Source organism: Talpa europaea (assembly GCF_964194135.1).
Source record: "Talpa europaea genome assembly, chromosome: 9".
Lineage (NCBI taxonomy): Eukaryota > Metazoa > Chordata > Mammalia > Eulipotyphla > Talpidae > Talpa > Talpa europaea.
In genome coordinates, this window is record NC_140076.1 from 65,899,468 (window position 1) to 65,926,120 (window position 26,653).

Genomic DNA, 26,653 nt, shown 5'->3' on the forward strand with positions numbered 1-26,653 from the left:
TCTGCTCCCTGGATGCCCTGGGGTCTGTGGCATGGACAGTGGCAGAGAGACCCCTATATTCCTTCTCATTCCTGTGCCCCTTCCCCTTGGCCCCTGTGTGCCACACCTCTAAGGCTCTGAGTGTTGAAACCCCTTGGCAAGTGGTTGAGAAGTGAATTGACTCCACTTACGCACTTAACGTTTACTAGAAGTGACTGTGCCTGGGTGCTGTGCCCGGCAGCAGGTTTGACTGAATCAGACATGCCCCTGCCCTCAAGCAACTCCCCCTGGGGAGGTGAGCATCCAGAACCCTATAGTCCAGTCCAACAAGAGCACCAGGAGCTGAGCACCAGGCGCAGCAGCAGAGAGGTGGCCACAGATGGAGTTCTAAGAAGGAAGCCTTAAGATGGTTCCTTGAGGATGAGGAGATGTTTTCTAGGTATGGTGAAGGGCAGGTCTGAGCCAATGGAACAGTATGTGCAGGGGTGCCCAAGGTGGCATCTTGTGAAGACCATATGGCCTCCATCAATGGGAATGGATTTCTGACAGCCAGGAATCCCAATAAGTCACAGGGAAGAGACTGCCTTTTATCACCCAGTTGGCTAACCACCTCCAGGACTCATTACCTCCTTCCCCTCCCCTCTGCCTTCAGCCTCTCCTCCATGTATGTCTGGCCCATCTCCATTCAAGTCTAGGCTCACTGGAGGGAACCTCCTGACATCATTAGCCTGCAGTTTCTTCTGAAGGCCATAGGCTCCCATCTTGGTTACCGTGGCAACCGTGGGGGTCAGGCGCGCCCCCCCCCCCCCCGCCCGTGAGCCAGCCGGCTGTCCCTGGCAGATGGCGTCATTGTGGCGCATCAAAGGCTCTTGTCACAGGACAGCAGATGTGGGGATGACGTGCACTCTCGCAAACACACACACATACACACACACACACACACACACACACCCCCACCCGCACAAAGGGCTGGGGAGCCTCCAAGGGCCGGGTGGGGCCCGGATGGAGTGGGGACACCTGCTGTGATGTCTCTTTCTCTCTCTTTAAAATCAAACACTTGTGCTTAAAGCCCCCACACCCACATGGGGGCCTCTGCAAATAGCTCCTCAGAGGGACTGCCAAAGAGGAGGCTTAGGCCAGGACGTGGCCATGTGGCGGCTGCAAGGCTGCAGGGGCAGCTGTGGGTGGGCTGGAATGAAGGGTAGGTGCAGCCAAGGGTGTGGATGTGGAGGGGAGAGGCAGGTGGGGCTTGTTGATGCATTTCATTTGTAAGGGCAAGGTGCCTGGCTTCCTCGCGGTTACCCTGCCATGATCTCATGATCTATAAAGGACCTGTTCATGGGGAACCTGAACGGAGGAAGGGTCCTCTTCCTGGAAGGCTTCCCCAGGCTGGATGGGGCACCTTGCTCAGACCTCTTTTTTATGCTGGTCCAGAAAATTCCCCCACAGAGGGAATAAACAGATGGTATTTAACATGCAAGTAATCCCCTTCAAAATGCCCCCTCCCACACATGTACACTTGTCCCCTGCCACTTGCTGAAGCACTTTTTTTTGAGATTGTCTTCAAGTGGGAAGTGGTGACAGATTGGATGGCTTCGGGGGCGTCACCTTTCTTTCCGTGTGTGTTCTCTTCTATTTGGGGGAACAGCCAGAAATCACAAGTGCCAAATAAGGCCAATATGGCCATGACAGTTTTTAACCACCAAAGAGTCTGGGCTGGACTCCCGTGAAGCTGCCGGGATAGTTGAATTACATATACTCCTTCCATGTGCTCCTTGCTAGTGAATTGATCCCCCAAACTTTAGAGTGTGCTCTATAGTTGCCAAGCTCTGATGGGCCCAGGTCTGAGTTCTTCTGTGTCCCTAGCATCCAGCACAGAGGGGGTTCACCAATATACAAGGGCCAGCTGCTTGAAGAAGGGCTCATAGCCATGCTTATTATGTGAGGGGTAACTACAGTTAGTTCTTTTACCCCCCTGCCAAGGTCGATGATGTCATTCCTCCTTTATATATGAATTAACTGAGGCCTACATTGGAGAAGGAACTCATCCAAGATCATACAGCCAGCAGATGGCAAGACTGGGACTCGATTTCCAAGTCCACCTTGGCTACATCCCCCACCCCCCACCCTCCACCCCCAGCTTGGGAGCCTCCATCCTCAAACACAGGGACTCTCAAGGATGTTCAGCATCAGCCCCCTCCCAAACCATGGAGTCTTCTGGTAGACGCCAGGATCCTTTGATACCATGGCTTCCCTCCTGGGAATCAGGATGAAAATATAGCAGTAAACAAGTGGATACTGTGAGCGTATTTGATCAAATCATAGTCATACATACAGAAACTACAAAAAAACTACAAACAGTCCATCTAAGACTGAGTGATTGTTGTTTGCAAGCCTTCCCGCCCTATCTGATTACCTTTCAGTCATCACCTCCAGGAATTTGCCATAGACAGAGGCAGCCAGATTGGGGGCGGGGGGGGGGGGATAAAAAGAACTGAGAAGAGATCAACCTAAAACTGAGACTTTCTTACCTGCCAGGGTGCATGAGTTGGGGAAAGACCGACTTTGTAGAGGGATCGGCACCCCAGCCCTTTCAGAGCCCCCATCTTCTCCTGCTCAGACTTTCCTCATGTGGCCCTCTTTGCCTAGTGCAAGCTTCAGGAAGCCAGGATCTAGTCTTAGTCATCTCTGGTCCCTGACCTGGGACAGCACAGGGGGGTCCTGAGCAGGTGTCATTAGCTGAGAAACAGAACAGAGTGCAAATTAGCAGGAAACATGCCCGGAAAGCCAAAACAAACTTTAGTTCAGATCCTTGGAAATAATAGAGCACAGCTAGATCTTCCAGAAGGTTGTGTAGCAGGGACACAATGGGGTCTGAATGCAGATGTCACCATTGGAACGGAGGCTTCTTGTGCTTGCTTTTCTGAGGCAGATTCTGAGACTTACAAGGAATTTGAGAATGAAGTGGGCTCCATTTCACTAATCATACCTACTCTTTATAGCCACAGCGCTTCTTATATATATAACAGCATAAACAATGCTGACAGGGACCCCTTATTTCAGGACTTAACCAAATTGAGAGAACACAATATAAAGAAGCATAAAGATGGAGGGGAGCCCTCAAGGTTGGGGGTAAAGCAGGGTAACTTGCAGTCCCCATACCTCATCACCCTCCCCTACCTGGTATATGTGACCTTGGAGGAGTCATTCCCTCTCCAAACCTGTTTCCTCACCTATAAAAAGAGGGTGCATGAAATGGGGGGGTCACCCATTTTCCCTGGGGCTTGCAAAGATTAAGTGAGGATACAGAAAGTGCCATGTCAGACCCTGCACGTAGTAGGTGCTAAGCCGAGGTTTTTTCAGAGGGGGAGGTGGACTTTCTGCGGCTGTTGTAAAAGTGAGAGGAGAGGACACCACTCCCCCTCCCCAGACCCCTGCACTACAGGGGGTTCGGATGGGTGTGACACCTCAGGGTGGAGACCACCACACCCTTTCCTCCACCCCAACCCTACCCCTGCCCCAGTTTTTCCAGCACCCGGTCATCAGCCTCCCTTCTGAGACAGCCCCCCTGCCTCTCCATGGCTCTGGTGTTCTCATCTGTGGCTCCAGTCTGTCTGCCGCCACCTGCATCTGATGGGATTTGGGTTCATTATTTATGTCCTCATACTGTGCCTTTTCCACAAGCTTTTCAAGCCCTGGTGACTGACGAAGAAAGTGAACGGACAGTTCTGGGCACTTACAGTACAACAGGCAACTAGACAGGTCATCTGGGGCTTCCTTGCGAACCCCATTTTACAGATGGGAGAAACTGAGACTCAGAGAGGTCAAGTGGCCTTTCCAGCCAGACGGCAGAGCTGGGATCCACCCCAGGAGTGATTACTGTAGACCCATCTGCCTCCCCCACCCTCACTGTGGGGTGTGTCTCACTTTTTCATTACACAGCACCAAAAAGTCAGTGGGTTGGGGGGTGGGGGCAGGCGAGTGGTTGTGGATTTGGAAAATGTTCTCACTGGAGGAACAACAGAAGGATTCAGCTCTCCTGGAACTCATCCTTTCCATATTATAAGGAATTAAGAGCCGCAATTAAAATGTAAGGGAAACACACACACACCCTTTCTTTTCAAGGTAGACAAACTGACTTCATTCTCACCGCAGTAGAAGGTCGGGAAGCTGGGAGGACCACAGGGAGGAAGTCTCTGCGTAAGAACAAAAGGGCATTATTGATGACTTCTGATGAAAGCAAAGTAATGTGTTTCTGTCAGACTCACTGGGGCCTGGATATTGAGTTGTCCTCATTTTATTTCTGGGGCTGGGGCCGCTGGCCAGAGGGCTTGTGCTTGCCAGCTGTGGTGACCCTTCCTGGCTCAGCAGCCTTGCTCTCTCAGTCTCCCTGCTCCCTCACCCCTCTCCACCTCTCCTGGAGGTTGTCCCCCTTGAGGGGACCTCCAACCTTGGGGGAGGTAGAAGAGCAGCAGAGGGGCCAAGGGAACTGACATTAAAGGATGCTGTCTTAATTCCATGGCAGTCCTGACGGGTGAGGATAAGCCTTCCCACTTGTAAAAATAAGGAAACTGAGGCACAGGGGGCTAGAGTGAATAAGGGCACACAGATGGGAGTGGCCCTAATCATCCCAAGTCTCCTCCTCCTCCACACCCCAGCTTCTGGCTGACACCCCTGTGAGTGAGCCACCTTTGCCCCCTGCCTTGGGCATGGAATTCTGCTCCTTTGCTGAGCAAGTCATTCATTCATTCACTCACTCATTCATGCACTGACTCCTCATTCATTCTTTCTCTCACATTCATTCCCTCCTTTACTTTCCCATCAGACACATGCTGATGCTGACCTACTGTGTCTGTTACTCCTGCTCTCTTCTCTCCCTTGAGTGTTTAGAACAGCAAGAACTTAAGAAATAGCATAAGGCATTGGGGAGACAGGAGGAGCACCCTGACCAGCCAAAGAATGCACACAACATCTGGCCTGAGGTGCTTTGCCCCAAAGGGATGTTCTTCATCTCAAACACTTCTTGACCTCTGTTTTATTTATTTTTTTATTATTTTTTAAAGATAGATTTATTTATGAATACAAGAACTGGAATACAGGCAGGAGGTAGACAGGGGGAACGGTAAGAGGGTTTACCAGAGACAGAGTGGGAAACAGAACAGGCAGACACACTGTTGAGGGGAGCAGTGGGTGAGACAGGAGAGGTCTGCCGTGCCATGTGGGTAGCTCCCTGGCCGGGGATCAAACTCATGCTGTAGTGGCTGCAGATAGCGTCATAGTGCTACATCTTAACCCCTTGTGCCACCAGGGAGGCCCCTTAACCTTTCTTTTAACAACAGTATTGGGACCTTCCAGGCTAGTGAAAGATAAGGTTAGGTCTCATTCACTGAGTACCTACTCAGTGCTCGGTGCTCCGGTGGCATTTCCTGTAGCAGGACAATGGGAAGGTAGGTAGGGGTGGTTCTCCCACTTTGTAGAAGAAAACACTGAGGCCCAAAAAGACTGGAGGGGGCCCTACTCACCTCCATCACTCTGCTCAAGTCCACAGAGAGGAGGTTCACACCTCCCCCTCTGTACCTCACAGAGGCCCTGTTCTCTCCTGTTCTCTGCTGTTCTGTGTGTAGAACAGGGTGTGGGGCCCAAGTGTCAGGGCATGATTTACTTTATTTTCATTTGTCATCTTGGGCCCCATCAGTCAGGGAGAGGCGAGTCACCTCCTCCCTTCACCCATGCCGTTTCTTCTTACTGTTCTTGAGATCCACTTGAGTGGTTGGTCACTTTTTCCCCCACATCAGCCCAGGAATCGCAAACGTGGCAAAGCCTGTTATCTGGCTGCTACTTATGGAAGGCATGAGTCTAAAGCCACGTACACCATCAAGTGCAGCCTCACAAATCCATTTCCCCATGTTTCAGAGGAACTGTGACCTCGGGACAGATGACCATGACTGCCACCGCCTGGGGCCATCCAGATGTGGTGGTCAGTGGCACAGGGGTTTCTGTGTGAGCCCCTATGTCTGAATGCAGGGAGCCCCACAGCCTGAGAGCACCTGGGACCCCTCTATTCACAGCCTTGCTTCACCTCACGCCAATCCATCTACAGATCTGAGTGTCTGGGAGGCCTGAGCTGCCTGAAGATGAATATAAGTGGGGACCTCAGTACCTCCAGGCAGCCTGCTAGATTTCCCCCAACTTTGGAAGACCCCCCTCCTTACTTAACTATTGACCAGCATCTACCACAGCTGGAGGTTAGTGGGGGCCATGCTGCCAAACTGGTTAAAATCAGATATACCTGGGAGCTTAGCACTGGCCCTTCTTTAGCCCTAGACTGACAGCAACTCTGTGGTGCCCCAGGGCCTCAGTTTCCCCACAGCTCTGTGTTTTCTTATGTACCTCAATACATGTGTTGTCTCCTCCTGCTCCCTCCTAGCCCAGTGAGAGGAGGCTTCAGACTGGGTGCCAGCTGCGTGTGAATCATAGGCAGTCGGGTTCCAAATTATGTGTAGGTGAATATAGATGAGTGTGTGTGTGGTTATTTTTTATTTTTTTATTATTTGCTCCATTACACTTAAGTCACATTTTCCTATCCTCTGATCCAGGCTCTAAAAGCATTTTGCGGTATAAAATCTCCCATCATCTGATCCACTCTACCGAAATAAACCAGCACCCCTGCCGTCATCTTCCTTGAAAAGTGCCCCTGCGTCATGCTTGGAGGCTGGCAGGACTTGCCCGCTGAAAACACTTTATAATAATCCCCCCAGCGCCCCCCAGCCTCTCCACTCCCTGGGGGGCTGCTCCAGTTTCTTGGGCTGTTATTACTGGAATGTCAGCTGCTCCATTTACAACCATCCATACAGACTAGCTCTGTCTGTTTTGGGCCTCACAGGCCTCCTCTTAGCTCATCTCATGGAAATATCACTTTAAAAATAAACACTGGTTCGATTCGCACTTCCCTCTCGCCTCCGCTGTGTCTCCTGGCCTCCTCCATTGGCACCAGAGGATCCATTAAAGCTCTGCCATTTCCCAGAGTCCTCTAGTGATCACATGTCAGCTGGCTGCCATGTGGTACCTCCTGGGCAGCCTCAGGGGTACTCTGGGGCAGCCCAACTTGATTTCTCCTGAGTCCAGTGGTCATTGAAGTGCCTCTTAAATGTAGCATAGGGGAAAGAGAGCTCTGAAGGCAGACAGACTTGGCTCTGCTGTGTGACCTTGAACAAATTATTTCCCTCTCTGGGCCCCATGAGTACATAAGGGAAGAGTTGTCTCCCTCCTTGGTCATACAGGGTGATGGGTGGTGTTACTTCTTAAGGATTGAATAAAGTGGATACTAAAGGAGAAAAATACTTTTAAAGGTTCCTTGCAAACCTCGGACTTTTAGTGTCCATCTCCATCTTTTAATTCTTTCAAAGGCACCAGAAAGCAACTCAGGTATGCCAGGAAGTTTTGAGTCAAACATAGCATTCACTTGCTATGTCACGAGCGGAGTTGTGATGACTTCAAAGCAAAGTTAGTAATTTAGTTAGGTGGGCCTTGCCTGCCTACACAGCAGCAACTGCAGATTCTAAACACATGAACCCCAGTTCTGCCACTCACTTTGGCACGGGACCAGTGGTTCAGTGTCTCTGTGCTTCAGTTTCTTTGGCCGTAAAATAGGTTCAAGAATAGAACTTGGGGCCTCCCCGGTGGCGCAGTGGTTGAGGGCTGGGTTGCGAAGCTGCCTGCAGCCTCTGCAGCACTGGTTCGATCCCCGGCTGCTCCCCGGCCACCGGAGGAGGGTCCCACATGGCGCGCAGACCTCTCCTGCCGTCTGCTGCTCCCCTCAGCAGTGTACTTCGGTCCTTCTGCCTGTTCTGTTCCCTGCTCTGGCTCTGGTGAATTCCCTCACCCTCCCGTGCTTCTGACTGTACCCAGTGCTTGCATAAATAAATAAATAAATAAATCTTTAAAAAAAAAAAAAAAAAGAATAGAACTTGGTCCCAAGGGTTGACCTGGGGGTTCCCTGAGGCTGGGAGAGAGGTGCACCTGTTTTGTTGTGGTGGTTACATTATGATGTGCAGAAAGCTGGGACGTGCAGCCACACTGGTGACGTTCATTGCATAGCAGTTCTCATCTGGGGATGATTTATGCAAGAACGGGGTACAGGCCAGATGTGCAGGAGGGTGAGAGGATTCACCAGAGACAGAGCAGGGAACAGAATAGGCAGACTGAAATACACTGCTGAGGGGAGCAGCGGGCGAGACAGGTGAGGTCTACTTGCCACGTGAGTATCTCCACGGCCAGCGGGGATTGAACCGGCGCCCGGCGCTGCAGAGGCTGCAGACAGCTTCACAGCGCTGTGCTCAACTGCCTGCGCCACCAGGGAGGCCCCATCTGGGGATGATTTTGACGTCCAGACACCACTTGACAATGTTTGAAGATATTTGGGTTGTCACAACGGGGAGGAGAGGATCCCGCTGGTATCTCACAGGTGGAGTCCCCGATGCTGCTAGACATCCTCTAAAGCACAGGCCTGCTCCCCTGCCCTGGTCCCACGTGTCAGTAGTGCCATAAGAAACCTTGTCCTAATAGAAGCTTTCTGGTAGTGCCATAGTACCCCTCTCCTCTCTAGCCCTTGCCTTGCTTGTCATCTTGATTTATTGGTCTGATTATGTGGCTACTGCCCATCCCACTGATAACAGTGCAGGCTTTGAGAGTTTCTCAAGTCTAATCCATTCAGGCCAGAACTGCCTGTTCAGCCCACCCCAGACCTCTGTCACGGCAGCACTGAGCCTGGCTCCATCAGACTCGGGATCAGGTCCCAGGATTGCCGCTTCCTAGCTACATGACCTGGGGTCACAGGTGCTGCCTTTCTGACCCTCCCATTCTTATGCAAATGGGATTGTAAATATCTGATAAATTTAGAGTAGAAGTTAAGACTTGAACCAAGTTCAAGTCACACAGCTGTTACTGTGTGAACATAGTTATCTAAATAGGCCTCAGTTTCTTCACCTGTGAAGTGGATCGAATTACCACCTTCCTCATTTGGAGGTTAATGTGAGAACTAAAGGAGCTGGTCACAAGCTGGTTACTTCTATTGTTACTAAATTCCTCATCCAACAAGTGGGACATTTGGAGCCTTGGGTATGTTCAGATCTGCTGCTTACCACGAGGTGGGCGTGATGGGTATAACTAGTGGGGCAAAGCGCGTCTAACCAGAGGGGTCTGGCCTGGTGCTCCCTCCACCACTGACCTCTGACTCCTTTCAGATCTGTGCCATCATTGGCGGGACCTTCACTGTGGCCGGCATCCTGGACTCGTGTATCTTCACAGCCTCAGAGGCCTGGAAGAAAATCCAGTTGGGCAAGATGCATTGACAACCCTCCTGGCCCAATGACTGAGGGCCAGGGGGACCCAGGAGACCGCCAGCCCTGCCTCCAGTGCCCTGTCTTCTCCTGCCCTCTATCTGGCCCAGGATCTGGCTGCATCCCAAAGTAGGGGTGGTGGTAGCAAAGGGGTGGCTCAAGGTTTCGCAGCTACCTCTTTTCCCCATGTTTAATTTTAACAAATTACCTGGCCTAAAGTCGTGGTGCCCCTTTTCCAGGGGAGCCCCAAGACCAGAGGCAGGTTGGGAGAGGCTCAGGGATGTTGGGACCACTCCTGGAAGGGCTGTCCCTTCTCTCTCAGGAGGACAGCCCAGAATCCATGTTAACCAGCGCTCAGCCAGGCTTTGACAATCTTGCAGCTCCCCACCATTTGGATGCACTAATCTCGTGGTTCCTCCCCCCTACCCTGGGCAGTGCAGCCCTAACCTGGGCTCTCAGCTCTGGACCAGGCTGCCTAAGGTACTTCCCACCTGGCCCCTTCCGTAAAGGATGGTACTTCCCAGGCAAGCCCCTGAGAGGCAGCGGACAGGCAGACAGACCCTCGCTCCTGCTCCATTCCTGCCTACCCAAGCCAGAGCCCATGACTCAAGTCTGTCCCCCCAACCCCTTTTTCTTCCAAGAAGCAGATGTCCAAGTGCTGGGCAGCCACAGTGGAGACATAAGTCTGCCCGCTGGTCACTGGGTGGGTCTGGGTTCCCCTTCCTCTCTTCACCTTGTTCCTCTAAGCCCCCCACCAATGTGCCTCAGCCCCCGTGCTGTGTGGCAACAGCATCTTGGGTGGAGGGCTGGTTGTGACTAGGAACCCTCCTTTGAGTACCAGGCATGGTTTCTGTCTTATATCTAGATGGGAAGCATCCTTTTTCTGCAGCCCTCAAATAATCATGTCTCCATCCCTGGGGAGTCATGCCACCATTGGTTCCAAGGCCTTGGCTGGGGGAAGCAAAGCAGACCCATCTGCTTCTCTCTGTACATCATAACTTTCTAGGCTCCTGAGGCTGCACAGTCCTTAAACATCTCTACAGCCCCGAGGTGACCCACTTCCCTCTGAGCTCCCCCAGCAGATGCCACAAGCCAGCATGTTCCTGGCCCATGGGGCAGGGGTCCATAGTCTCCCCATTGCTCCTGAGTTGGGTTCTACTCTGCTGCTCCCCCTCATTCTTCCCTGAAGTCCTGAAGGGAGGGGCAGTGGCCCGGGCATGAATTCCACCCAGGGAATCTTAGGTATGCCCTCCTGCCCCAGTGAGAGAGCCGCCCGCCTGTTTCCATTTATATCAAAATTGTTTGCATACTTTTGTAATTAAGGAGTGTGTCCAGTGGAAGGATTTTTAAAATTATCTGAATGGATAGCTCAAATCCTCTGCCATTTATAATTTTTGGCTCTGAATTCCAATCAGAAAAGCTTCCCCTTCTGCATCTGAGTCGACTGATGATGTGAGTGTAAACTGCATTTGGTTATTTCTGATATCTGTGACCACTTGAATGGATATTTTCCCTTTTACATGCTGTCCCTCAATTACAGAAAGGAGTCCCTTTGTTGTATGGATGTCTGTGCCTGTAGAGGGTGGGCAGGGTGGGGTGGGGACATGTGTGGCATGCACATGAGTTGAAATTTCACTTTTATGCATTAAAAAAAACTGACATAGGGGTTGTTTCCTATTGGAAGAGACACCTCTGGCCCATTATTCTTGTAAACAAAATCTCAAGGGAAAAAATGTTTTTGTTCTTTCCCATTTCATTGGGTTCAGATAGATTAAAAGACTGATTTTCAGAAATATTGCTCTGTGTTCTATCTCTTTGACTGTGTTGGGGTTGCCTGGAGGCCAGGTTCAGAGACAGAATGGAATTTAATTCTAGAGGGAGTGTGGAAACGATCTGTGACGGTGATCAGAAAGGCAAGATTCCTCGGATTCAACCCTCCCTTTCTTGAATCCCTACACTGTATCCGAAGATTGGCTCCATTCTAGCTGGGTCCTTAACCTCTTGGTGCCTCAATTTCCATAGGTGAAAGGGGAGATAGGCTTGAAACCATTTTTATTACTATCATATAGGGCTGTTGTAGAAATTAAATCTATAATACATGCAAGTTAATTATACTAGATCAGAACAAGTTCATGTATGAAGGGAAATAGTGTATGATAAGTTTTCAAAGATGCTATATGGGATCTGTCAGTATTCCCAGGTAGAATATAATCTCTTTGAGAAGAGGGCTAACATTTTCCCACAGATTTGAGCCAGGGCTCTGCAGGTGGGAAGTATTTCATAAATTCTTAACATCCAAGTACCTGGCATTTCTTTTCAACCGGAAGCTCAGCACAGGGAGGCGGACATGGACCGTTAGAAATGGACTAACATGGATATTTACCATCCTGCTGTTTGGTCTTTCCAGATCCCCAGGGACGAGATTTCCAAACATCTTGGGGATGAAGGTAGAAGCCAGTCAGCCCTCCCCATTCTCTCTTTAACATCTCTACCATCCTCTCTGATACTTGAGTAACTATGACACTCACAGCCAGCACTCAAGAGAAGTATGTTTATGGGTAGTGAGTTATTGGCATCCTCAACCCTGTTTTATGCCAGTTGTGCTTTATGCTGTAATGTTACGATTTAGTTAACCAATGAAATATGACAGAAAAGTGAAATAATCTAGAAAAACTAAGTTGACAGAGACCTGATAAAGGTGAGTTACCAGCCACTCCTCCAAATTCTATCCAATTAGATGGGAACAAGACAACTGAAAAGACTTGAGGGGTGGGAGGAAGGTCCTTGGAAATTCTATATTCACATTGAAAGTATCTAAGGTCTTACTCCATGTTAAAGAAATCAAACATTGGAACTCGGGTTGTTTTATATAAGGGCATGATTTACCTTATAAGGAAAATGAAGACCTCCAATAGAGGTTTCTCAATAAAAACTTTTTTTTTTTTTAAAGTGAGCCATGGTGTCTTTTTTTTTTTTTTAAGATTTATTTATTTATTTATACAAGCACTGGGTACAGTCAGAAGCTCGGGAGGGGGAGAGGATTCACCAGAGCAGGGAACAGAACAGACAGTCTGACGAAATACACTGCTGAGGGGAGCAGTGGGCAGCAGGAGAGGTCTGTGCGCCATGTGGGACCCTCGCCAGTGGCCAGGGATTGAACCGGCGCTACAGAGGCTGCTGGCAGCTTCGCAGCCCAGCGCTCAACCGCTGCGCCACCAGGGGAGGCCCTCAATAAAAACTTTTAACGGTCAAAAGATTGGCAAAGGCATTTTTAGTTGACACAAAACACAGAAGGTAAGCATGTGTTGCTTTTATTTTGCCTTTAAACCAGTTATTTCAATGATCTAACCAGTTACAGATGAGTGTTTTCCTATAAGAGGATTGCAAAATAGGGATAACAGACAAACCTTTAGAGAAATAGGGGTTCAGACAGCCCTTCTGGGGAGACACCGTAGCTGCAGAAGAGATGAAGTTACAAGGGGGCTTCAGTGAGGGGAGTAACTCATATTCTGCACCCCATGCTGCCTGGGGTAGGTGGGTGTTGTAGAGAGGAGCAAAGCTTGGAAAGAAATGGGGTATAGCAGTGGAACTCAGAAATGGCAGCTGTAGTAGTTAGTTGGTATTGCTAGATGCCAGGAATTAGGTTTTGATTCCTGCCAGAAATAAAGATACATTTTCTCACTGGGGGAGGTCCCTGGTGGTCCTAATCCCTTCTTAAGAAACCCTTCATTTGCTGCCTATACAGATAGATGCAGTGGCCCAGGAATGTGAGAGGGGTATGTGTAGAGAGGAAGGTTCACCCAAGACCCTGTCTCCTTCCAGGCAGTTGTCTTCTGTCAGTTACATAGTGATGAGGTCATGCACTTTATTCTAACAAAAATCAATTATTTTTATCTTGTAATAAAAGCTGCCAAGGGTTGGGCATTCTCCACTTGCCCAGGAAGGAATGGATGCTCTTTGGGCCTTATCTTTCTTAATCCTCAACCGCAATCATCCAAGGTGGGTGTTACTTCCTTCTTAGGAAGGAGAAAATAGAGATCTAGTATCTTGTCACTGTCACACGGCTAAGCAGGTGGTAAAGCTGAAATTCCAGCTCAGGTCTGCCTGCCTGTAGGGTTATGAAGAATTGTGAGAGTCCCTCTCTGTCCCCAAGATCATTTTAGATATGTCAAAAGGAAAAATAGACCCCCACCCCAAAAAAAAAGGGGGGGAAGGAAGAAATAGAATAGTGAGGGTCCTTTCATTTTGTTGGTCTTCCTAAAACTTATACAGTCTGCTGAGGAAAGCCAAAGTGAATATTGGGACTCTTAAACAAATATGACAAAATCCTTAAAACATGATTTTAATTATACAGTTAATAGATGATCCTAGTCCCACTAGTGGAAAATCAGAAAAAAAGCGAAAAGTAGGGAAAAATTAAAGTTGCTCATAATACCACTAATCCCACAAAGCCAACATTGCTAATGTTTCAGTGATACCCTTCAATAAAAAAGAAATGGGATCTTACCATTAATATTTTGTTTTATAAAAAAAAACCTACTGAAGTAATATTGTTTAAAATACTATATAGGGGCCTCCCTGGTGGTGCAAGGGGATAAGTCTCAGACTATGAAGCTGTCCACAGCTACTGCAGCACGAGTTTGATCTCCAGCCAGGGAGGTGACCCACATGGCACAGCAGACCTCTCCTGACTCACCCGCTGCTCCCCTCAGCAGTGTTTTTCAGTCAGTCTGCTTGTTCTGCTCCCCACTCTCTCTGGTGAATCCTCTCACCCCCCACACCTCTGGCCGGTACCCCAGTTCTTATATGAATAAATAAATCTTTTTTAAAAAATTAAAAAAAATAAAATGCTCTATAGGTTTTGGATGGAAAGCATTATAAGTCAACATATTATGTTCACCACTAAAAGTCTGTGTTAATACTTTGTAGCTTGCCTTTTCTCAATAGATAGGTCTCTTTCCTCATCAGTAGCTATGGGGTAACCATTGTCTTTATTGGTTCAGGGTAACAATCACTTGAGTAGTGGTGGATCATGTTCATCTTCTGGCCCCATCCCACTCACAACCTGTTTTCCTGCCTTTGAAAGGAGCCATTCAGAATGTTGTTTACCAGGTTAAATAAAATCATGTTTATAAAGCTGCATAATACTTGACAGTAAATGGTGGACCTAATAAGATTAGCCATTATTATTCATTCATTGAATGAAGTATTTACTTCCTTTTGCCAGGCATTGTGCTAAGGATTCATTTACTCCTAAAACCAAACCAGTGAAGTAAGTACTGTCATTGCCATTTCTCAGATGAGGAAAGTGAGGGACCAAGAGGCTAAATATTTCATCCAAAGCTAAGGAGCCAGGAAGTGGTGGAGAGGCAAAGCCAGAGAGAGTCAGGGGTCACAAACTTCCCCCACATCACCTTCTGCTTCAGAATTCAGAAATACTCCCTGCGAGTCCTATGTGCCAGGTACTGTGCTAGGCCTGGGGGCTTCTACAGCAATCTCTTTATATGCTTCCCTACGTTGGCATGAGGCAAAATAGTAGCCAATGCCACTAAACCCTTGTTAGAATGACAGTCCCAGGCCGTGGTTGAACATGAATACACCAGATTTTCTTGCTTTGTAAAAAGGCAATTCTTTGGAGTAATGCCCAGTGCTTAACACTGCCCTGTATTTTTGTAGTTACCAAATACCCAAGTGAGAGTTGGGTTCCAGACAACAACAAAACAAGTGTCACAATAAAGAGTATCACACACATTTTTTGGTTTCCTGGTGCATATATGTTATGTTTATACTACACTATAGTCTATTAAATGTGCAATAACATTATATTTTTTTAAAAGTACACGCCTTAATTGAATGTGACAGACACAAAGTGAGTGAATGAATGCATGAATAAATGAACAAACTTATGGGGGCAGTTGGATCTGATAAATACTGGAAGGACTGTTCTTAGAAGAACTGTCTGAAATTCTGTGTTCACTCAGTTATAACAGCATCTTCTCCTGCTTGGCCATGAAGTGACTGATGGCCCTCCTTGAGGATTATTGGAAAATGCTAATATTTAACAATGTCACCACCAAGTGTCAGGAAATACTAAAAACTGGGAGACAGCACAGGGCATGCCGGAGTTGGGCAAGACATCCCCATTTAAATTTCAGGGTGGCCATCTGTTAAATGAGCAACACATATTCTTATCACTGGCATCTAGCACACAGCAAGCACTAAACATTCAGGACTTGAATCAATCGATCAGTCAATCACTGGAAGTCTCCTGCACTGTGGAGCCAGAATAGTTTCATCCCCAGGGGCCAAGGAGTGCCAAAGGGTGGCATCTGCACCTTGGGGCAATCCTCCTGGACTGGAGGCATAGGGCAGGCTTGACCTGGTTGGGCTGGGTGGGAACTAGGGCCTGATATGCGTGGGGCCTGGACGACAGGGGCAGGGCCACAGGCCTCGTTGCAGCCACAGAATCCCAGCTGCACTAGCGGGTCTCTAGCTGAGTTAAAAAAGGGAGAGTCCTACCCTAGCTTCAGGCAGCGTGACGCATGCACGTGTTTATATCAAACACAGAATGTTCGCAGTCTGCATTATCAGGAACTAATGGCAAAGAGAACTCTGGTGAATGTGAGACCCTGCCTTAGGATTGTCCTCTGCTTTTACTAGGAATAACTGCTGTCTTTGAGGGCTATTTGCCTGACACTGTTCTGGACACTCCACATGGATGAACTCATTTAGTCTCATAACAAGGCTCCTACTAGGAGCATCCCCATTTCACAGAGAAGGAAACCAAGGCTCAGTAACATTGAGGCGTCCCCCTAAGGTCCAGCAACATGAAGAGGGGTACTTGGGTCCAGGTCTGACTCTGCAACCCCAGTACTTCCGAACAGGGCTAAAACACTAGGGGAGAGTTTTTGCAAAGTCAAGTGGTTGGTTCGCAACGACTGTCAAACATTGGTGTGCCTCAAAATCTTTCGGGGACGTGGAAGTGGGGAAGGACGAGGAAGTGAATCGCTTTAAATTTAGATTCCCTCACCCCTACCTGCCAACTGCCTGGTTCTGTAGTTCTGTGATGGAGCACGAAAATCTTCATTTTGAACAAGCTTCTTGGTGGTGATGTGGAAGCAAGACAGCCAATTGCATGTGGAGCAACAATGTTTGTAAAGTACCCAACAATATACCTACATGACCTCTGCAGAGGGCAACGAAGAGATTGGAATAGGAAAGAGACTCGGTGTACCTACTGAAGAATATCAACGCGATTCTACTGCAGGCCCTACAAAAGCAAGTCACTTCTCCCCAGCGGCTCCGTTTCTTCGGGGTTTTGGTGGTGACCCCTGGAGCCACGCAGCTCTCTAGATACCCCTTAGAACCAGCCACTGCGATCCCACTCCGAGCCGCAGGGGGCGCCATTCAGCTTCGCGCCGACTGGCCTGAGGCTCGCCCTTCCCGGGGCCTCCCTTCCGGCCCTGCGCGCTCGCGGCCCGAGCTAGTCCGCGCCAGGTTGGTAAGTTTCAGGCCGGTATTTTCTCTGACTGGAAGCCCGCGGCCTGTAGGGCCCCTCCCCTCGGGCCCGGGACTGCCGGGCTCCCCAGGAGTCTCCGCGTGATCCCCAACACGCCTTCTCCTCCGCCGGGCGCCCCGCCCTCAGTCCGCCTCCAGGCCCCGGCGCCCCACTCTCCACGGCCCTACCCCACCGGCCGGCCGCGCCCTCCCGCGCGCGCCCGCACCCCTAAATTGCCCATTATGCCCTTCCTCCCTGTCGCCTTCTCGAGCGCAGGTCCTCGCCTCCCTCGCCACCACCCCCGCCCCCAGTACCTGCGCGCCGTGGGGAGGCGTGACCTGGGCGGAGCGCGCCTGGCGTCCCACGAGCACCCCTGCCCGTCCCCCTCGCCGCCCTTTGCAGACGGTTATCATGAAGTTCAATCCCTTCGTGACCTCGGACCGCAGCAAAAACCGCAAACGCCACTTCAACGCCCCCTCGCACGTGCGCAGGAAGATCATGTCATCCCCGCTGTCCAAGGAGCTGCGGCAGAAATACAACGTCCGCTCCATGCCCATCCGCAAAGACGATGAAGTCCAGGTGCGTTTCCCTCCGTTTCCAGCTACCGAAGGCCCGGTTACCCTGTAGCGTGGTGCGCGGGCCACACCTGTGCGCAGAGCGTGATGTGGCCTCGGACCTGGGGGTGTCAGACTCACGTGCCCTCAGGATTGTGGCAAAGAATGTGACCCTGCAGATGTCTTAGACTGGAAATGGGACCCAGAGTCACTAGAGAGTACCCGCTCAGCTTAATGAAGAGCGCTCCAATTCTTTAATAATAACAATTAAAGTATATATATATATATTATACATATATCTCATGTTGGTTAAGATCTCCGCTTTTTGATTTAACCCCGTGGCTGCTAGTGTGTCAGGCCTTGCTCAGATTGACTCTTTAAACCAGAGTCTGCAGAGGAAAGTACGGAGATGAAAGTATTGTTTTGGTGTCATCCGGTTTAATGGAAGCAGTGAAAGTAGAGAAGCAGCATTAAGTCAGAGGATAAGATTAGGAGAGAGAATGGCCCATGTGAGAAAGTATGAACCTCTATCCTGTAGGGAAAGGAGGAGGTAGTGGAGGTGAGTGAAATAGGCAGGGGCCATAGTCTTTCCATGAAGAAATATTTATTTTTTTAAGATTTATTTATGCACACAAGAACTGGGGTGTAAGTCAGAGGTGTGGGGGGGGGGGTGAGAGGATTCATCAGAGAGAGTGGGGAGCAGAACAGGCAGATCTACAGAAATACACTGCTCAGGGGAGCTGAGGGCGAGGCAGGAGAGGTCTGCTGCGCCATGTGGGTTAGCTTCTTGACTGGGGATTGAACTCATGCTGCACTGGCTGCTGCTAGCTTGATAGTGCTGTGTTTAACCCCTGCGCCACCAGGGAGGCCCCCATGAAGAAATATTTATTGAACTCTTGCCAGGCTGTTCTAGATATCAAGAGGCTCACCTTTTTAGAGCAAAGTTTCCCAACTTCAGGGTCATTGACATCTTGGGCAAGATCATTCTTTGTTGTGGGGAGCTCTCCTGTATGTTGTAGGATATTTAGCAACATCTCTGGCCTCTTGTCCCCACTAGATACTAGTAGCACTCTGTACAGACAAGCACAAATATTTCCAATATTGCTAAATGTCCATAGGGGGCGAGACCCATCCCATCCCTGCTTTCCCCAGTTGAGAACCATTGTTTTAGAGAATGAAATGAGCTAAGACTAAGGGATTCAGTGTATCTAAGATATTAGGCTTTTAGGAAAACCTGAAAAGGTGTGAGGAATATTTTGAGGAGCAAAAGATTGGACACAGGGATAATTTAGGCTTAGTTGTGGCAGGAATGGAATGGAAAGAATAGTTCAGAGGCATGGTCAATAATTTTGACTACTCTTCTGGATCCTTCCCATCAGACATGTTCTAGGATGGGGGAACTATAAAAGTGTATAGGCAGCTAGTTAGGCAAATTAAATTATGGAAGTGGACTGATGACAAGAAAATGACAACTGAAAAGCTCATGTGTTGTTTAAGGGGGTTAGTCATGAACCTCCCAGCCCATTGCTACAATCAGGAAGAGGGCTCATGGTCAGATTCTTTGATTTTGCAAGGAAACTGGAAACTGTGGTTTATTTTCCCAGCCTCACATTTCCTTCCAGCTACTAATCTCTGATCCACATATTTGGGCAGTCTCCTCAAAAGAATATCTACACTTCCTCTCCTCCTATTCACTTTGGACCCCTTCCAATCTGATATCTGTCGCACTACTTTATAAAATCTACTTTTGTCTGAGATCACCTCTTTATGACTAAATCAGAATGGACATATCATCATCCTTGACTTTTCAGTAACATTTGGCATAGGTGGCATCACCTTACTTCTTGAAATGGTGTCCTTTTTGCTTCTGTGATGCTTCAGGCCCAACTTCTAAATTCTCAGACATCTCTGCTGCCTATTTCTCTTCTGCCTGATCTCCAAATGCTGGAGTTTGTCAGGACCTGCACCTGGTCTACTGGCGTTGTTCTACCTAGGTGATAACATCTATTCTGAGAGCTTTAAATGTCTGCTGTTTGCTCACCAGTCCCTCTTTTACATCCCAGTCCAAGTCATTTTTCTGAGCAAACACCTGCTGAATCAATTGCCTGCTGAATGTGTTTATTTAGCTCTCATAGACAGACATCATAAGTTTCTTACTCTAGAGTGCTGTTAAGCCTAACACTTAAGCCACCTCTAAAATCTGAATTTCTTGCCCTCTCTGGTGGCGCAAGGGGTTAAGTCTCAGCACTATGAAGCATAGTCAGCAGTCACTGCAGCACAAGTATGATCCCCTCCAGGGAGCGGACCCACATGGCACAGCAGACCTCTCCTGACTCGCCTATTGCTCCCCTCAGCAGTGTATTTCGTCAGTCTGCCTGTTCTGTTCCCCACTCTGTCTCTGGTGAATCCTCTCAATCCCCCACCCCCCACACCTCTGGCCTACACCCCAGCTCTTTTATGCATAAATAAATCTTTAAAAAAAAATCTGATTCATGTAAAATCTGTAATCTTTCATACCCAAATAAGCAATACTGCTGTCTCCACTTGCAGTGCCATAATCCTTTAAATTACCCTTCTCTCTCCCCAGTCCCCTTCTTTTAGTATATTAGCAATCCCCTTCTTTTAATATACTACCTTCAAAATAAATCTTAAATCTAACCACATCTTTACATTTCCCGTTTAGTTCCAGACATCTCCAGCTTCCAGTCTTAACCTTGTCAGACAATCTCCAGAGAGGGGTATTTTTGCAAATCATATTCTACTTAAAACCTATCAGTCATGTTTGATGTGCTAACTGAAAAATCTAAAATCATTGACTACAAGGCCCTGTGTAATCCAGTCCTGATCTACTTTGCCAGCCTTGTTTCATCCTCGACTTCCCTACATGCTCTGTAATTCGAACACTGTCTCTTTCACGTTCTTAATACGCCTTCATCTCTCTCTTTGGGTACTCAGGAAGAACACTCCCTCTGCCTGAGGCTCTTCCTTTTCTTTATCTGACTACCATTTTTCAGGTCATCTTAAATGTCAGTTCCTCCCTGTCTCGAAATATCAGAAAACCCTCCGCAAATTCTTTAAACAATACTATACCATAGCATCCTTTTTTTTTTTTTTCCCCGCATAGAACAACTGGGGTGTAGTCCAGAGGTGTGGGGAGGGGTGTCAGAGGATTCACCAGAGACAGAGTGGGGAACAGAACAGGTGGATTTACTGAAATATACTGCTAAGGGGAGCAGTGGTAAGACAGAAGAGGTCTGCTGCACAATGTGAGTTAGCTCCCTGGGTGGAGAATGGAACTCAGGCCATAGAGGTGATAACGCTAAGACTTAGACCTCCCCAATGACGCAGTGGGTTGAGCGCCTCAGCAGCGTCGGTTTGATTTCTGGCCAGCCAGGGAGAAACCCAGGGAGAACTGTCTGGCGAGACAGACCTCTCCTATCTTGCCCGCTGCTCCCCTCGGCAGTGTTTTCCTCAGTCTGCCTATTCTGTTCCCCGCTCTGTTTCTGGTGAATTCGCTCACCCTCCCGCACCTCTGGCCTATACCTCAGTTCTTGTATTAATAAATAAATCTTTAAAAAAAAAAAAAAAAAAGACAACCCCTAGGGCAACAGGGAGGCCCCACCATCTTTTATTGTCCCTTCAGAGGAAGGAAAGAATGATCTTCAATTTGAGGTTCTTTTTTTTCAACTGAGGCATAGTTTATGTATAATAAAATGCATAGCTGAGTTTTGGCAGATATAAAACCATGTAACCATCACCATAACTCTGCCATAGACCTTTTTTTTTTTTAAAAAAAGATTTATTTTATTTAATTTATGCATAAAAAAACTGGGGTATAGGCCAGAGATGCGGCGTGGGGGTGAGAGGATTCATCAGAGACAGAGTGGGGAGCAGAACAGGGCGATCTACTGAAATACACTGCTGAGGGGGGAGCAGCGGGCAAGATAGGAGAGGTCTGCTACGCCATGTGGATTAGCTCTCTGGCCAGGGATCAAACTCAGGGGCTCAAACTCAGGACGCAGTGGTTGGTGATAGCTTGATAGTGCTGAGACTTTAATCCCTGTGTCACCAGGGAGGCCCCCTGTCCTACCTCCTTTAAAAAGAAAACAGAAACTAGCACCTTGGACCCTTTAGAACTTCTGACCCTACACCCTCTGATTTTTTTGCAGTGCCACCTCTTTTGTCTTCATTTTCCCCTATTATAATAAAGTGGTAGCTCTCTCCATTTCTATCTAAAGCTAATCCATCTGCTGCTATATGCTATTCTGTTCTCGTTATCCTCTTAGAACTTTTCCCTCTTCCTCATCCTTGTTCTCTCTCATCAGCATTTAAAACACATTCATGTTTTTCCCTCTTAAATTAAAATACCTTTTCACACACCTCTCTTACCCTCTTCAGAGCCAAGCTTCTTGGGACTCTTCTCATCTTTGTCTTCTCTCCTCTGGTGAACTCATCACCTTACTTAAATAGCTTCCTTCCCTGAAAGCGCTCTTAACCAGTGACCACCTTGTCATATCTGTTACTTTATCCTTCTTCTAGTTGACCTTGCCATCACATTTGACATTCTCTTGACTGCTGTTTCCCATTCCCTCTGGCCACTTCTTTTGCAAGCTCTTCCAAAATGTTGACTTTTCTCAGATTTCTGTACCCTGCCCTCTCACACCACCAACTCCATGAACAAAATCAGACTTGGAATTGCCTTCCCGCAACTGACTCCAGATCTCTGTTGCAGACCCACTTGTCCTTCTAGCTGTGTGTGAAATTCTCCACTGTAATGTTACCAGATGCCTCATTTCAACATGTTCCATACCAAGCTAGTTTCTCTTAAAATGTTTTTTTTCCCCTACACGTCCCATGCTCTGGGAAAGGCAAACCCATCCACGCAGTCACCCAACCATACTCTGGATGTCATCCTTGCCTCTTCCCCCTCACCTTTCCAGTCCAGTCAGTTTACTCTTATCCTGTCTCCTCACTGCTCTGGTGTGTGTCCTCTTCTCCTTGTCCAGACTGTTGCTTTAGATTCATTTAGTAACATTTTCCAGATGACGTAGTAACATTTAATCTAGATGATAGTTAAGGGGACTTTCTCACAGACTTCCCAGTAAGACTCACCATCCGGACTCTGGTGGATGTTCAGTGAGACTTGGCTGTCCTTTTTCAATTTGAAAGTCACTTTGGAGGGGCCTCCCTGGTGGCGCAGTGGTTGAGCGCTGGGTTGCGAAGCTGCCCACAGCCTCTGCAGCGCCAGTTCGATTCCGGCCACTGGGTGAGGGTCCCACATGGCGCGCAGACCTCTCCTGCCGCCCACTGCTCCCCTCAGCAGTGTATTTCGTAGGTCTACCTGTTCTGCTCCCTGCTGTGGCTCTGGTGAATTCTCTCACCCTCCTGCGCTTCTGACTGTACCCAGTGCTTGAATCAATCAATCAATCAATCAATCAATCTTAAAAAAAAAAAAAAAAGTCACTTTGGAAAGTAAGCAGAACAAAGTAGGCTGACATTTTAGGAGAATTAAGTCTCTTGATCTTTCTCTGTGGTACTTCCTCTAATCAACATCTCCTGTATTGTGACTTCTGTGTAATAGACTCTTGCCTTTAGAGGTGCTGTAATGTAGCTGGTTTTTGAAGAGTTGAGTATGAGCAGTTTTTAGTGTGTGAGAATAGTCCATGAGATTTTAATTTGACATTTTCTTTTTCCCTCCTCTAACTATAAGGTGTATGTGTTAGTTGTAGAAACCTTGAAATTTGGAAGAATTTAAATTTTAGAACAGTTATCTGTAATCCCACTTCTTGCTTAGTGGCAGCCATTACCAACATTTGCATATCTTTCCTTCCCATTGCTTTTTGTGCCATATATGTTTATGCAACAAGATTCAGACTGTATTCTTTTTTTTTTTTTTTTAAAGATTTATTTATTTATACAAGAACCGGGGTAGAGGCCAGATGCGTGGGAAGGCAAGAGGATTCACCAGAGACAGAGCGGGGAACAGAACAGGCAGACTGATGGAATACACTGCTGAGGGGAGCAGCAGGCGCGACAAGAAAGGTCTGCCGTGCCATGTGGGACCCTCGCGGGCTGCGGGCTGACCGGGATCAAACTGGCGCTGCAGAGGCTGCGACAGCTTAACAGCATAGCGCTCAACTGCCTGTGCCACCAGCGGAGGCCCCAGACTGTATTCTAACACAGCAAGTGTAGTCTGTTTTCCCTTAAAGGGTCATAGCTTCACCACTCTACTGGGTCATACATTATTTTTTGAAAACAGATTTTACATGGTTTCATGTGTGATCTCAGTATAAATCTTTTTTTTTTTAAAGATTTATTTATACATACAAGAACTGGGGTACAGGCCTGAGTTTTGGGGGATGAGAGGATTCACCAGAGACAGAGTAGGGAACAGAACAGGCAGATGGACTGAAATACACTGCTGAGGGGAGCAGCGGGTGAGTCAGGAGAGATCTGCCACGCCATGTGGGTTCCTCCCTGGCTGGGGATCAAACCTGTGCTGCAGTGGCTGTGATGAGCTTCATAGGTTGCGTCTTAACCCCTTGCGCCACCAGGGAGGCCCCATTTTTGAAGATTTATCAGTATAAATCTTTAAACATTCTTCTCTTTTTAGGTCCTGAGAATGGTTATACTTTTTCCTTTTTTTTTTTTTTTTTTTTTGGTTTTGTTTTTACTATCAGGAGTAGTTCTGTGTTGACCATCCTACCTAGTTAAAGGAATTTTTTGTTCATACAAGCAAAGAAAAAAAATTCAAGTCAAGAATTTCCAACACAAAGCAGATTTGCAACAGAAAAAAATGGTGATTTCTGACTGCTAGGCTTAATCTGCTTTTGTCTAAAAACTAGTGTGTTCAGCTTCTGTGTTCCTATTTATCAGCTTTCTCACTGTGAACATGTATTAAAAATAGGGAGAAATTCTCTTTCGTGTTTTCTCTTAGGTGGTTCGAGGACACTACAAAGGTCAGCAGATTGGCAAGGTAGTCCAGGTGTACAGAAAGAAATATGTCATCTACATCGAGCGGGTGCAGCGTGAGAAGGCTAATGGCACAACTGTCCATGTGGGCATTCATCCGAGCAAGGTATGGCCCGGGCTGACCTGTGGTAGCAGCTGTGTAGCATAGTGCCACCGCCAGAGTTACTGACATACTGGTACTGTCAACACAGTGGCCCTGGTGAAGATTTACAGAGGGAAGTCAGGCAGGCTGGATTGATTCATTGGCTTAGTGATACCATTAAGGATCCAGGTTCTTTTCTTACCTGATTTGTCATCCTTGGTGAAAGCTCTGTCTTTACACCTATAGCAAGAGGATTCTAGATTTCTCTTCCCACTAGATAATGTCCAGAGGGAGAAGAAGGGAGACCATTTCTTACTAATGGAATTTGCTGGTCCTCCTATGTGGTCTTCCTGTATTATACATTGTATCATAGGGTCTGTCCTCAAGGGCAGAATGGTTGATGTCTTATCTTTGTAATCTCTGTATTTCACAGTAGGTAGTGGGAATGCAGATGTTTTTATACAATGCATTTTGCCAGCCAAAGGAAGATAGAAAAACCAGAAATACCTGTGCCGAGTGATAATTTCATCACTAATATTACCTCAAACTACCTAATGGTCTCCTAGAACCCAGGGTGGGTGGCAGAACGAACCCAAGCTACAGTGGGTGGTTAAGGGAAACTGTTGTACACGATAATTATGGTTTATGTCCTTTCCATTAAAAAAAAAAAATGGGGCCTCCCCTGGTGGCGCAGCGGTTGAGCACTGGGCTGCGAAGCTGCCCGCAGCCTCTGCAGCACCGGTTCGATCCCCAGCCGCTGGCGAGGGTCCCACATGGCGCAACAGAGCTCTCCTGCCGCACCTGCTGCTCCCCTCAGCAGTGTGTTTTGTCGGTCTGCCTATTCTGTTCTCCGCTCTGGCTCTGGTGAATTCTCTCATTCTCCCATGCTTCTGACTGTACCCAGTGCTTGTGTAAATAAATAAATAAATATTTTTAAAAAAAATAAAATAAAAAATAAAATGTTTTCTCGTAACAGGTGGTTATCACCAGGCTAAAACTGGACAAAGATCGGAAAAAAATTCTTGAACGCAAAGCCAAATCACGACAAGTTGGAAAAGAGAAAGGCAAATACAAGGAAGAACTTATTGAGAAGATGCAGGAATGAGTATGACGTATTATGCAACCCACAATTTCACTGTGAATTTTTAGCATAGTATGTATCCTTTGAAACATTTTTAGATGTCTCTGGAATGTTTCATTTCCTTTTTGTTTTTGTATTAATATGTGGCTCTGGAAGTTTACTTTTGTTGTTTTAATAACTTTATGAATAAAAATTGGAATTGTTTCCTAATTCCAAATGGAATTTACATTGATTTATAGATAAAGTCCATCTTGTCAGTCTGTTGCTAGTTTCATGTGTTTAATCTGCAGAGCAGCACAACAGTAGTGGCAGGGTTAGGACAGCCTGCTGCTTGAACCGTCATGCTGCTGGGGTACAAAGCACCATCCCTGGTCCCTGATGTAGGGGTTGTCCCAGTCAGCGGTGGTCATGATGTGAACTGTGACATGCAGTGTCCTACTGAGCAGGTGCTGTTCTGTGCCCTTGTCTCTCAGGCCTGACAGATTGTCTCCAGCCAATGTCCTCCCTCATGTGCCCACCAAACCCCATGCATGCTGCCCTACCCACAGTCTTGACTTTGTGGGTACCATTTGCATGTCCTAGGGCAAACTCAGAAAACTGACAGCCTAGAGGCAAAGTTAAGCTCATAGACAGTTTTTATTTGCCTTCTTATTGTTTTCATTAGACTACAGACCTAACTTCACCAGGTACTTGTCATATATATTTTTTTTTTCACATAAACTCATTTGAATTTTTTTTTTAAGATTTATTTATTTATGCATACAAGAGCTGGGGCACAGGCCAGAGATGCATGGGTGAGAGGATTCACCCGAGACAGTCGGGAGCAGAACAGGCAGACGACTGAAACACACTGCTGAGGGGAGCAGCGGGCAACACAGGAGAGGTCTGCCCCACCATGTGGGTTTTTCCCTGGCTGGCTAGGGATCAAACTTGTGCTGCAGAGGCTGTGGATTGCTTCATAGTGCAGTGCTTAACCCCTTGCGCCACCAGGGAGGCCCAGTACTTGTCATCTTATAGCTACAGAGCCACATCTAAACTGCCTTGTCCCTGTGGTAATCTATTCATGAAAATGCATCAAACTGAGCCCTTTTTGGCTCTCTAGTTATATACGGCTTATCTGGTACTTAGGAATATTTTAATAAATGTTAT

At 47.7% G+C, this 26,653-nt stretch overlaps 2 protein-coding genes across 2 annotated transcripts in view; both read left to right on the plus strand.

Moving 5' to 3' along the window:
- Positions 1 to 9,329, plus strand: part of ERGIC1 (endoplasmic reticulum-golgi intermediate compartment 1) — a gene marked incomplete at both ends in the record, with an annotated part of 107,472 nt that extends 98,143 nt beyond the window's left edge. The window contains one exon of the mRNA XM_084242366.1: positions 9,222 to 9,329. Coding sequence (XP_084098492.1) covers positions 9,222 to 9,329 — 108 coding nt within the window. The remainder of the gene's footprint in view (positions 1 to 9,221) is intronic.
- Positions 9,330 to 17,220: 7,891 nt separating this feature from the next.
- On the plus strand, positions 17,221 to 25,528 carry RPL26L1 (ribosomal protein L26 like 1; the record flags this gene model as incomplete). Its single annotated transcript, XM_084241913.1, has 3 exons — positions 17,221 to 17,394; positions 24,307 to 24,447; positions 25,400 to 25,528. Exons 1-3 carry the CDS (start codon positions 17,227 to 17,229, stop codon positions 25,526 to 25,528), a joined length of 438 nt encoding a protein of 145 aa, XP_084098039.1. The 5' UTR covers positions 17,221 to 17,226.
- Between the last annotated feature and the right edge of the window lie 1,125 nt (positions 25,529 to 26,653).